At 35.4% G+C, this 13,937-nt stretch overlaps 1 protein-coding gene across 1 annotated transcript; it reads right to left on the bottom strand.

The window, feature by feature from the left end:
• Window positions 1-8,833: 8,833 nt before the first annotated feature.
• On the bottom strand, window positions 8,834-11,886 carry LOC120217878 (protein HEADING DATE REPRESSOR 1-like). The gene is made up of 4 exons (XM_039214902.1): window positions 11,816-11,886; window positions 11,634-11,734; window positions 9,695-10,023; window positions 8,834-9,032 (listed from the first exon to the last, which is right to left on the bottom strand). The coding sequence occupies exons 2-4, from the start codon at window positions 11,719-11,721 to the stop codon at window positions 8,871-8,873; spliced, it is 579 nt and encodes a 192-aa protein (XP_039070833.1). The 5' UTR covers window positions 11,722-11,734; window positions 11,816-11,886; the 3' UTR covers window positions 8,834-8,870.
• Between the last annotated feature and the right edge of the window lie 2,051 nt (window positions 11,887-13,937).

Below are 13,937 nucleotides of genomic sequence, written 5' to 3'. Positions count from 1 at the left end.
GATTTGCCAAAATGACCAACAAAATCGCAACGCGAAATAAAAATCGCAACGCGATCCCCAGAATCGCAAATCAGTTTCCAGAATCGCAAATCAGTTTCCAAAATCGCAACGCGATTCTTGAAAATCGCGATGCGATAGTACAAATTCGCATTGCGATTTTCCATAATCGCAACGCGAATATGAAAATCGCAACGCGAACACATAAATCGCAACGCGTATCCGTAAATCGCAACGTGTATCCGTAAATCGCAACGCGTATGGGTAAATCGCAATGCGTATCCGTATATCGCAACGCGTATCCGTAAATCGCAACGATAATACATAAAATCGCAACGCGTATCCGTAAATCGCAACGCGATATTTAAAGCGCCATTATAATCGCTACGCGTATTTTATTTTCAAATTACAAAAAGAATATTAAGACAAAATCCCGTAATCGCAACTCATAACCTAAAACCTAAAATCACAACTCAGTCCCATCTCCATCTCTCACTCTCTACGGCGAAGAAATCCGTCCCCATCTCCGAAGATTTCCATCCCCATCTCCGGCGAAATCCCTCACAACCATTCACGGTCAGAAATCCCTCACAATATTCAGAAATGGAAAATCAACCTCCGAGGGTTAGTTTTTTTAATTATTTTTATTTTGAAATGTTTGCATTATTGTAGGTTTTTCATATTGAAACTGATGATAAGTTTACTGGTCATTTCAATAATAGATTAACCATTTCACTTAGATTTCATTTCGCGTTACGATTCTGTCGTTGCGATTTTCATTTCGCGTTGCTATTCTCTCGTTGCGATTTTCAAGTTAGTATTTGTCTTTGTCTTTGTTCTGTCTTTTGGTTGAAGTAATGCAATCCATTCAAGTTTCAATTTGCAGAAGAGTCGCAACGAGATAAATGAAAATCGCAACGAGAGATGACTGTCGCAACGAGAGAATCGCAACGCGAAATGAAAATCGCAACGAGAGAATCGCAACGCGAAACCAAAATCGCATTGCGATTTTCATTTCGCGTTGCGATTCTCTCGTTGCGATTTTCATTTCGCGTTGCGATTCTCTCGTTGCGATTGTCATCTCGCGTTGCGATTCTCTCGTTGCGATTTTCATTTCAACCAAAAGACAAAACAGTGTTGCAAATTTTAGTTTCAAGAATAAACTACTACTTTTTATGTTTATTGTTTTTGGTATATCTTCACAGTGTAGTTTTTGGTATATCTAACTTGGTATGTTTATTGTTTTTGTAGAAATTTTTTTCGGCTCAATTGACCTTGAGAAATAAAGTCAGCCTGGCCACTACAATTGCAAAGAAGCTTTCACCTGCTCAAAGACAATTGTTTGAGGAAACCTGCTTCGGGCCATGGCTGAGAGTACAGCATCCGGGTGGAGATGCTAATTTGACCCATTTGTGGCTTCAGACCATGACATCAAATCTACCCGACAGTATACAACGTGGTGAGGAAGAGATATGGTTTCATTTTCCACCAGCGTATACTTGCTTTGGGCGGAAGGAGTTCTGCTTAATCACTGGTCTACGATTCGGACACGATGATGTAGGCCGTACACTCGTCATATCGCCCGCCCATCATGGTTATCCCGGGTTTTTCCGGATGAGTCAATGGAGAAGCCGAACCTACATGTTGACGACCTGAAGAAATTATTTAATAAGAAAGCTGGTTTCACTCGGATGGAAGACGTCGATGTTGTCTGAGTATGCCTTCTACTACTTGTGTATGCCGGCTTTTTAGGCAGAGAGGCCAGACAACCTATTCATCGGGAGCTAATAATATTGGTAGAGGACCTGAATGCATGGAATCTGTTTCCGTGGGGTTCGTATATATGGAAAGCTACCTGGACTAAGTTGTCGTCTGCCTTTGATGACCGCAAAAGTTTGCGGGGCGATGGGTCCAAATACACTTTGTCAGGCTTTGTTTGGGCCTTTAAGGTAAGAATTTCTATATAATGTTTCTAAAATTATAATTAATTATTTAACAATTACTAATTTTGTTATTATATTGTTTGTAGATTTGGATATTCGAGGCTTTCCCCAGCATGCGTACATATGCAATAAAAACGTCAAATGATATTCCCAGGGCTATTTCCTGGAAGAGGAAAACTCTGTTGGATTGGGAAGACTTAATACCATATGCCACAATAAATAATGTAAGTTAACACAAATACTTTCATATAATATATAAACAAGTTATTAATAGTAGACGTTTAACTTTGTTTGAGTTTTTATATTTTAGGAGGCCAACATTCCATTACAAAGACTGACACCCACGGAGGAAGAGCTTGCCACTGATTGGTGGCAAGCTAGTCAGAATTTTTTTGATGGCACGGATGATGAGCAGCATCCACTTCCTCCAATTCGAGAGCCATCACCTCACCTAGAGCCATCACCCGATCGAACCGACTATACACCTCTAGAACGAGAGCCATCACCTATCCCGTCACATCATCGAGCCTCTTCTCCACCATCACCTCATGATAGGCGACCGGCAAAGATGCCACGACTCCTATCTCCCTGTTCTCCACCTCCACCTCAACGGGATGAGTCAAGGGAGTTACGTGATGAGGTCAATGCCTTGCGTGAGGAGATCGGTACTCTACGCGATAACGATGGTGCATGGCGTGTGGAGGTGTCAACTTTACGTGGTGAGGTTGCCGCTCTACGTGAGATGATAGTATCGTTGCAGAATGAGGTTCATACTCTACGCAACGAGGTAAGTTTAAGATTTTCCATATTTAACTTAATGATAAATTTACTCGTAATTTCACTTAGATTAGCCATTTCACTTAGATTGCTTAGTAAATTTATTCGGTTGCTGCCAATTCTGCTAAACTGTGTATTCTTTAACACTGTGAAATAGTATTTGTCTTTGTTTTGTCTTTTGGTTGAAAGTAAATTTGTTCGGTTGCTGTCAATTCTGCTAAACTGTGTATTCTTTAACACTGTGAAATATATTTGTCTTTGTTTTGTCTTTTGGTTGAAAGTAAATTTGTTCGGTTGCTGCCAATTCTGCTAAACTGTGTATTCTTTAACACTGTGAAATAGTATTTGTCTTTGTTTTGTCTTTTGGTTGAAAGTAAATTTGTTCGGTTGCTGCCAATTCTGCTAAACTGTGTATTCTTTAACACTGTGAAATAGTATTTGTCTTTGTTTTGTCTTTTGGTTGAAAGTAAATTTGTTCGGTTGCTGCCAATTCTGCTAAACTGTGTATTCTTTAACACTGTGAAATAGTATTTGTCTTTGTTTTGTCTTTTGGTTGAAAGTTTCAATTTGCAGAAGAAGAAATAGTTTACTTTCGCAACACGAAACTTAAAATCGCAACGCGAAACCAAAATCGCAACGCGAAATGAAAATCGCAACGACAGAATCGCAACGCGAAACCAAAATCGCAACGACAAGATCGCAACGCGAAACCAAAATCGCATTGCGATTTTCATTTCGCATTGCGATTCTTTCGTTGCGATTTTCATTTCGCATTGCGATTCTGTCGTTGCGATTTTCATTTCGCGTTGCGATTTTGGTTTCGCGTTGCGATTTTAAGTTTCGTGTTGCGAAAGTAAACTATTTCTTCTTCTGCAAATTGAAACTTGAATGGATTGCATTACTTCAACCAATAGACAAAACAAAGACAAATACTAACTTCAGGGTATTAGTTTGAAACATATTTTTCTTTGTTATCTGATGCATTTTGTGAACTATGATAGAATAATGACTTGGGTGAATACAATGCAAGTTTGAAACATATTTGTCTTTGTTTTCACTGTTTAAATATCATGTCTGTTTATTTACTGATTTTTGTATTTAATTATTTAGCGGCCCGATAGAGTGGATGCTTTACGTCGGGTTATGCTTGCACGACGGAGTTCACGCATCAGACAGCGTGCACGTGCTATTAAGTCTCCGTACACCCCAATAGTGCGAAGACACCGCAAGAAGAAGCCCGACTCGCCTGTCATCCCTCAAGAGTCCACTCCTATCGTTGAAGAGGCCCCCCATATCATTCCTCGAGAGTCCCCTCCCACCGTTCAAGAGGCCACTGTCATCATTGAAGAGGTCCCTCCCACCATTCAAGAGCCCGATTCACATGGCGTCATATGTAGGCTTCTTGAGAAACCCTCTGACGTGCCGGACATGATGGATTCAAGTTGGCTCTCGTATGAGTTACCGGCCAGTACCATACCGGTATCTGAAGAGGAGAGGGAACAACTACCGGACACAATTTTGGATAACACCCTTTGGGCTAAGACCGCAGTTGATTTTTATCTACATGAGCGGAGCAAGGGGTGTTTCACTGACATATGCAAGCTCACCGATGATATCTTTTTGTTGCTTGAACGGCCTTGGTGGGGCGTATTATTAGGGGTCGAAGACAATGGCTATTTCGATGGGGGGTAAGTCTTATATTTTTCTTATATTTCAATTTGATTAATTTTTTTTTTAAATTTATGTAAGTCACTAATATATGTCTTTTTTTGTAAAACAGCATATCGATGCGTGGGTGACACGTCTTCTAATAATAAGAAAACTTAAGAAAAATAAAAATATACGATATACAATAATGCCGACGTCTTTTCACGCCGTTCACTTGAAGAATGCACGAGATGAATCATTTGATTTGGGCAATGGACAAGCTAAACTTTATCCTGCATGGTGGGAGGTCGATAAGGTTAGTATTTATTTTAGATTGAGTTTAAAGGTTTTATGAAATAAGTGCGCAAATGAATGAATTATTACTTATGATTGCAGGTGTTTATCCCTGTTTTGGAACGTAAACATTGGATTCTCGTCGAGCTTCAGCTCCCATCCCTTAAGACAATAGTGTATGACAGCATGATAAATTACATATCATTGGCTGATTTAAGAGATGTTATTAAGGGATGGAGCTCTCATTTGGCTAAATTCTTGGATGCGATCAATTATTGGACTCGTTCTGGAAACAAGAAGCCAAAGAAGCTCAATATTACAGTTATTAGAGACGAGACCGCGCCACAACAAACGAGCGGAGCCAGAGGAGATTGTGGTCCTCTCGTATGCTTGGCGTTGGAGCGTTTGACGACGGGAAGCATCAAGTATCTACCTCCCACCGATAGAGATAAAGCTGCAGTAGGCTTGTGGTTTCGGCATTATATGGCTAAATCGATATATACGAGACGCTGCCTACCTGCTTCCGCGTTATAAAAATGTCCATAAACAATTGGTAAGTTTATATACTTTTGGTTTGAAAATGTTTGGTTAAGTAACTAGAATTCAATAATTTGCTGTTTGTAGGTTTTAGATGTGTAGAAAGTGTTGTTTGAACAAATGTTTGGTTTCTGCAGGTTAATCTCAGAAGTGAACTGCGTGAAAATGATGTCGAGCTGCAAAAGTTGATTCAATAGTTTAATTGATTGTTTTTTGATTGTTTAATTGATTTGTAAAAGTTGATTCAATAGTAGATGATCGGAAATAAGAATTATTGCTTATTTTTTGATTGTTTAATTGATTTGTAAAAGATGATTTGTAAAAGTTGATTTGTGTAATTGATGCGAACATAATTCTTATTTGTGCTTGTTTAATTGATTGAAATGTAATGGTTGATTTTGTTGATTTCAATCTGCATTATGTTGAAGGCAAAATGACTATCGCAATGCGAAATGAAAATCGCAATGCGAAATGAAAATCGCAACGAGAGAATCGCAATGCGAAATGAAAATCGCAATGCGGAAATGAAAATCGCAATGCGTTTATAATTTCGCATTGCGATTATCTCGTTGCGATTTTCATTTCGCATTGCGATTTTCATTTCGCATTGCGATTCTTTCGTTGCGATTTTCATTTCGCATTGCGATTCTTTCGTTGCGATTTTCATTTCGCATTGCGATTTTAATTTCGCATTGCGATTCTGTCGTTGCGATTTTCATTTCGCATTGCGATTTTCATTTCGCATTGCGATTCTCTCGTTGCGATTTTCATTTCGCATTGCGATTTTCATTTCGCATTGCGATTCTCTCGTTGCGATTTTCATTTCCGCATTGCGATTTTCATGTTGGGATTTTCATTTCGCGTTGCGATTGTATTTTCCGTGTTGCGATAGTCAAATGCATGCCTAATAGTGATAACAACTGAATAACAAGAGTTGGTTAAGTCAAATGGTTGGCCTGAGTCATTAATTCAACTGAAAATGTTAAAAGTTCACACATAAAATCCACATAATACAACGTTTGCATTTAAAAATCACCTAAGTTAACAGTCTCAAAAGGTGAAGCCAATCGTGATTGGGATTTTAAAGATGATTGCCTTTTGCTTGACACCATATGAGCTTTGGATTTTGATGAGGATCCATATTTTGGTAGAGGAAAAGATGATTTTGATGGCACTGGTGATCCACATGTCAACCTTGTATGACCACTTTCCTTGCACCGACTACATGTCGATCTCTTCTTCTCTTCACCCTTAGACGGTATACGATCGTGACTTTTTGGTCGGCCAGGTAGCCTTCTGTCCATGGCTGGTGGCAAAACTGTTTGTAAGTCATCTGGTATGTCCCACTCAGAAGGATGTGGAATAGGGTAGACAATCTCGGCATAAGTCTGTCGATAAACTTCTGTAGTGTAGCAATCCATAGCGTATGCGCTTGAATCATCTTGGTTTAAATGAAGAGCAACTTTTATAACATGGCCACACGGATAACCAGATGTTTGCCATTTCATACAACTACACGTCTTTGCATTTAGATCGACTAGCCCATTTAAGTTATTATCCAGTACTTGAAACAAAGTGTTTGAACATGGTTCAACTCTCCATGACGTTGACTTCACAACACGTTTCGTTATCTTTTTTTCAGTCCATGGTGTAACACGATGTTCCAATGTTCCTGTAAATTTAAATAAACAATACTTAGTAAAATATATAAATATGATAAGTTACGAATTCAAAGAAATAATACCTGCATGGTTTCTTTTCTTGTAGTACCACTGTTGAATAGAGGCTCGAAAAAACTCCATTAACATAGTAATGGGTAATTTCCGGGAATGACGACTTAGAGCGTTGATTGATTCTGCACTATTAGACGTCATGAAACCATATCTTGCTCCAAGTTGATTGATTCAGTGTTGTGATTTACAGATTCTCGTTGCGATTTACGGATTATCGTTGCGATTTACAGATTCTCGTTGCGATTTACGGATTATCGTTGCGATTTACGGATACGCGTTGCGATTTACGGATTATCGTTGCGATTTACGGATACGCGTTGCGATTTACGGATACGCATTGCGATTTACGGATACGCGTTGCGATTTACGGATACACGTTGCGGTTTACGGATACGCGTTGCGATTTACGGATACGCGTTGCGATATACGGATACGCATTGCGATTTACCCATACGCGTTGCGATTTACGGATACACGTTGCGATTTACGGATACGCGTTGCGATTTATGTGTTCGCGTTGCGATTTTCATATTCGCGTTGCGATTATGGAAAATCGCAATGCGAATTTGTACTATCGCATCGCGATTTTCAAGAATCGCGTTGCGATTTTGGAAACTGATTTGCGATTCTGGGGATCGCGTTGCGATTTTTATTTCGCGTTGCGAATTTGTTGGTCATTTTGGCAAATCCAAAAAAAGTTGGTTAAAATCGTATATTATAACTTTTTTTTGGTCACTGAGGCGATTTTCTCTTACTAATATTCCTCCTAAGACTTTTTTTTTTGTACAATACACAAATGATCCCCAGTTATAGTATACTATTTTATTAGATCTACGAATATTAAAAGTTATAAAATAGTTCTTAATTATAAGGAGATACTTTTTTGAGTACTTTAGTTATTAAAATTTACAAAATGGTCACATTACTATTCATTATATTTCAAACTCGTTCTTTTTCGTTAAAAAATTAACAATCGACTGACTTGGATGTTAACCTGCTAAATGAAATATGATCAAATATGATGTCATAAACTCAAGCAACTACCATATTTCAGTCATAAATGTTAATGTTCAACTCAGACGATCGTAAACTTTTTAACAAAAAAATGACGAGTTTAGAACATAATGAATAGTCGTGTGACTATTTTGTAACTTCTAATAGTTGAATGACTCAACAAAGCAACTCCCTATAATCGATAGATCATTTTATAACTTTTAATAGTTATGGGACTCAACAAAGCAATGACCTATAATTGGAAGACCATTTGTGTACTTTACTCTTTTTTTCCAAACAAATTAGGTTGAACTAGGAACTATGTTTGGTCCAAGTTAACACAACAATGTTGTTGCCAAGACCATTTCTAACAATTAAATTCTCATTGCATCATATAGTGCAAATACTTAATACATTCCTACTAAAATTATTCATAAAAAATATTTCAATCTTCTTAGTAATACTCATTACATTCAATTGATCATCTAATAGTATCAGACAAACATAAAGTTTATAAAGGGGCTATATGAATAATATCTTTAAAATAAAATTAAAATATCGATACTCTTCCTATAGTATTAACACCTTAACAAGGTATTAAAACCAAAAATTAGCTTGACATCATACCTTTTAGTTCCATGTAGCATTTTTATAATATCAACAATTTATTTAATGTAATTTGGCATAAAGATTTAAGTTGAGAGTAACTTACAGCTTTGAAAGCATAAGAAAGCTACTCAACATTACAAATACACGCCAAACAAACTTAATCATTTCTATACCTACAGCGTATGGTCGCCACTGTATACATCGCATGCCATATCCTGCATGCTCTTCTTACTACTTTGCAAACAAACCCTACAAACGAAAGAATTATACCAACAAGCAAACTACAATTCCATGAAATTTTTCTTCAAGGTTCATCATCATCCGGACCCTCCTCTCCTTCCTACAACATGTTCATCAGCATCGATATCTGTTCTTGAAGCATTGCGTTTTCTCTCTCCACCTCCGACCTTTTACTTTTCTCTTGTAGAAGCTGAAGTTGCATGTGTTCTAAGCACCGAGCATCTTCTTCCAACTGCTCGTTCAACCCATCAATTTCCCTGTCCTGCAAATTTCAACTATTTCCAGTTATTTCCTATCGTCTGTGGTAATAATCCTGCACACCTTTCCTACGATATCAGTTACAGACTGCCAGACTCTATAAATCAAGGTGCTATACGGACTCTTCCTCTTTTTGAAATACTCGAATCTAAGAAGAGAAATGTTGTTCTCCTTAAATGACTCAAATTTGAACAGTTGTGTCTACGGTGTGTGTTTTCATAGACTAAGAATTTTTTTGAACAGATACTACAAATTTTAACCATTTCTAGATATTTCCTATCATTTCTAGTTATTTCCTATCGTTTCTAGTAATAATCCTGCATACCTTTCCAAACATATCAGTTGCAGACTCTATAAATCAATGTGTCATACGGACTCCTTTTTTTGAAGTACTCCAATCTAAACTCATTGAGTAGCCTAAGTATTAGAAAAAAATATTGTTTTCTTTAGAAGACTCGAGCTTGAGTAGCTGTGTCTGCAGACATGTGCATTATCATAAGTTAAGAAAAATTGTCAACAAACCTTACGTACCATTGAAAAAAATACATGGATATGAGAGATGACCCAAAGACCTTCCAAAATTCAACCCATCAATTTTGCTGTCCCCTAAATTGTGACTGTATGTGTGCACAGTGATTATCCTATAGACCTATCAATCATCCTTACCTTTCTGTTCATTTCCTGGACTGCAATCCTTCGCATGCTCTCGACAACATCAACATTTACCAGCTTCCTCTTCTTTCCGATCAGCCAGCCCTTTGGATAGCTTGCAGCATCAAAGTCAGGTGGGGGAAGCAAAGATTCAGCCGATGGTCGCCAGCCATTGACGTTTTTTATAGGTTCCAGGGGTTCGAACAGAGCCTTCCGGCGCTCAGAAAGTTCGGAAGCTGTTGCGGGATCCGGTGCATTGTCTTGATCAAGAGTGTGTTCTTCCTGTTTGGTGGGTGTCACATTAGCAGTCTCTTGTGTTACCTTGTCTAAATTCCTCCCGCTAGCTGTCGGAGAGAAGTTAAAAACATTCTAGTTCCAACTGATTTTGATGCATCTCTAAACTAAACATGAACTCATTAAAACATCATTTTGTAGTTAAGTTCCAAACTTCTACAAACTCACTTGTTCTTCTAAAACAGACTTTCACTGATTGTGATTTGTGAAGACAGAAAGTGAAGAAGTTAACAACAGTTTGTCTAACGCTACGTTGATCTTACTCATCTTTCTTCCTTGTTCTTTCGAGGATATATGCTCACATCTAAGTCTTCGTATATTCATAAACATGCATGACTACACAGGGTTTTATATTTGAGGAATAAATTTATAAAGTTTCAAGAGACGAACATACAAATTTTTAAACAGTGAAAACAAATTATTAATAGAAAATATAAAAATAATTAAATTATATAAAAATTTGAAATTTTCAGAGCGAACACCTCGTCAACCCCTTATCCATCCGTGATGATAATATCAGATTAAAAATTAGCTGACCCTATTCCCATATGTAATGGGATAAGGGGGAGGTAGGATAGTAGGCTGCCCCCAACGCTAGGTTGAGAGCAGCTTCCGTGGAATACATCTATTATGAATTGCTCTCAGTGGGACTCGATCCCACGACCACAAAGTTAAGAGCCTTGTCCTCTACCAACTGAGCTAGACGGGCAATTAAATTATATTAAAAACCTCTCTAAATATAAGTAATATTTTACGTTAAGAGTATGAATTTAAAAAATTATATTAAAAATTTAGTAACTACAAAATTATGAAATTTTAAGAATATGAAATTAAATTATTAATAAAAAATCTGAAAATTTCCTGGACAGATATATAGATTTTATTTGTATTTTCATATCATGGAGCATGTGCTTGAAATAACAGGATGCTCCCATGCTCCCATCCCTATGATTTGATCTGTCTTTATGCGCCCATTACCAAAAAATGAAGCCTTTCATGCTAATTAAAAATACCTCAAAAATAAAATAAACAAATGTCTTCAAATTCCACGTTTTGTTTATTCAGTGACTTCATTTTAATTTCAAATATTATTTTTCGCAAGTTTATTTTTAATTTCTCATACGGTATATATATATTGAAAAAAATTCAATAAAGTCAAATGAAGATCTTGGTGTGGAGTAAGATCAAATTTTTTGTGGAGCATAGGACCCATACTAACAAAAGCTATATCTGTCTAAATTAGATTTTATATTTATTTATTATTACATTTTGTAAAAGTCCATTTTTGGCCTAATACATGAAATTAAATCTTTTTTCATTTATTTTTGTTTGAAGAATATAACAGCTGAACTTGAAGTTGCTTGATTAAAGGAGAATCAAAATCACGATAACTGAAAAGAAAACGATGATGCAAGCAGTAAAATAACCTATTTAAGAAAACTAGGTAAATTAACGTAGCAGGAAAGTAATCATCACTCGTGAACATAAACACTGGGAATTTCTAATGTCACCGATACAACCAACTAATCGTTTTAAATGAATTTAGTTGAAAATAAATCAGGTTCCCCTAATTCAGAGTAAAATGTTTCAAAAAGATGAATGAATTATGAGGAAAAATCATGCAAAAACAAACAGAGAAGGGAAGTGAATTAAACATTACCAGATCTCTTCCTGGAATTCCGTGAAATCCTAGTTGTAGAGACTGGTGAAAACCCTTCCAAAGCTGCTGAACCAACCTCCTTCTCCATTAACGAATTCAAACTGAAAACAGAGATTATCAATACTTTGTTTTCAAACCCAGACTCCAAAATAAGAAAGAGAGCAAGAAAGGGTATTTTTTACCTCAGCAGATTTGGGTTTTGTTGAATTTACAAGGGTTTTTTTTTAAAATTAAATAGGTAAGAATACGAAGAAAGAAAGAAGATAATGAATTGAGGGAGGGAAGCAACATCCTTTTGTCTTCTCTTTATCTACCTTTCTTTGCTTATATTATCAATTTATCATGCAATTTCCTACCTAATTATTAATTAAATTTATGGTGCGAAAAATAAAAATAAAACTGTTCCAATGTTTTACATTAAATAAAGGGTAAACTACATATTTAGTATCTAAACTATTACTTTGTTTCATTTTGGTACTCAAACTATATTTTTTCAAACTTATACCAAATGTTTAGTTGATGGCTCATTTTGGAACCTTACGTTAAAAATTTAACGGTGATGTTGACGTGTCCCATAAGTAAATGTGTGTCATCATTGAAAAAATAAAAATGCAATGACATTAGTTATGTTAAGACTTTAATGGTGGGGGTACTTAGGGATGACAATTTTACTTGAAATCGACGAATTTTTGACCTATCCAACTCTATAGGGTCAATTTTTTATAAGAAAAATTAGGTTCGAGTCAGATTTTATATAGGATTAGATTGAGCCGGGATGAATTCTGGTGAAGGGTGAAAAACTTTCAACCTGACCCGACTCGGGGTAATAGAGTAATTTTTCATATAAATTTATATATAATTGCTATAATACTCATCTCTCTATTTTTTAAATTAGATTCTTAATTTATGTCACATCAGGTTTATAGTCTAAAAAATCAGATTGGGTCAAGTTCGGGTGGAGGTTATACATTTGTTGGTTAGGTCGGATCGGGTGAAAGATATATATTTTTTAAGTTGAGTGGAGGATATATATAATTTTCAGCTCTGGTTGACAAAAAACTCGACCCAACCTAACCCGTTATAATCTCTAGGGGTACCAAAATGAAACTTAAATTAAATGTTATATATAATTTTTTAAAAGATAAAATTTGAGTGCCAAAACGGAATAAAATGAATAGTTTAAATGTGTAGTTTATCCTTAAATAAAAGAGCGGTAATCAATAATATATTTATTTGATTTTATAATAATTTGTCCGAACGCAGGAATGGAATATCCCTCGGTAAAATCAACGTCTTTTTTCTTCTTCTTTTATCTGAGAAAACAGAGCAGTCTTGTTGAAGTGTGGGCCTATTTTTTTGTCATAATTATATGTATATTTTGGATTTAGACAAAATCCAATTGTCCAAATCAATCTCTTCAGGATTATTTACGATTAAAGTTTGACGTGAGCAAAATTTAGTTTTACTCTAAAAATCAATTTTTTAACTTAACTAAAAAAAGTTCGACTATAATTGACATGAAATTATAATTTCATAAATTTGAATCGATTATAAGAAATTTTAAGTTCAAATTAAGTTATAAAATATAATTTAAGTAATTTTAATTTTTAGTAATTAATATATTAATTTTTAAATTTGAGTCAAATCCTTCGACCTTGTATAATATATGTATATCACATATGAAAAAAAATATAAAAAAATATATATGTATTGTATATGGTCAGCGATGGACTTAGAGGGGCGGGTGGGGGTGGTCGGCTGGTCGCCCCCCTAAAAATTTCAAATTTCTATATAATTTAGATATTTTCTTTGTATTTTTTATTGAAAATATGTTTTCGCCCTCCTAAAATTTTATAAATTCTCGTCTATTAAAAATTTTATAAGTTCGTCACTCTTAACATAAAATATTGTGTTTATCCTGTATATAGTTATAAAAAACTATTTAAATTATAATTAAATTACATCATAATATTATAAATATTTATAAATTAAATTTAAATAGAAACTTGAAAACTCGACTCTACTCAAATTTTATAAATTCGACTCGACTCAAATTTTTTTTAAGTCAAGTTCAAATTATAGAATAAGACTTATCAACTTAAATAACTCGAAATTTTTTAATTTGACTCGAATCAATCAAATACTCACCCCTAATTAAAATACCACCCGCACTATGCTAAAAATATTTTATATGATAAATTACCACTAAAGTTATTACATAGTAAAGTTAATTTTTAATCGTAAAAGTAAAATTTATTAGTTAGGTCATTAAATGTTTTATTTTATTTTATTTTATTTTTAACA

The sequence above is a fragment of the Hibiscus syriacus genome, unplaced genomic scaffold (genome assembly GCF_006381635.1).
Source record: "Hibiscus syriacus cultivar Baekdansim isolate YM2019G1 unplaced genomic scaffold, ASM638163v2 tig00110194_pilon, whole genome shotgun sequence".
NCBI classification, from domain to species: domain Eukaryota; kingdom Viridiplantae; phylum Streptophyta; class Magnoliopsida; order Malvales; family Malvaceae; genus Hibiscus; species Hibiscus syriacus.
The sequence above is the reverse complement of the archived record's forward strand: the minus strand, read 5'-3'. Positions and strand labels throughout refer to the sequence as shown.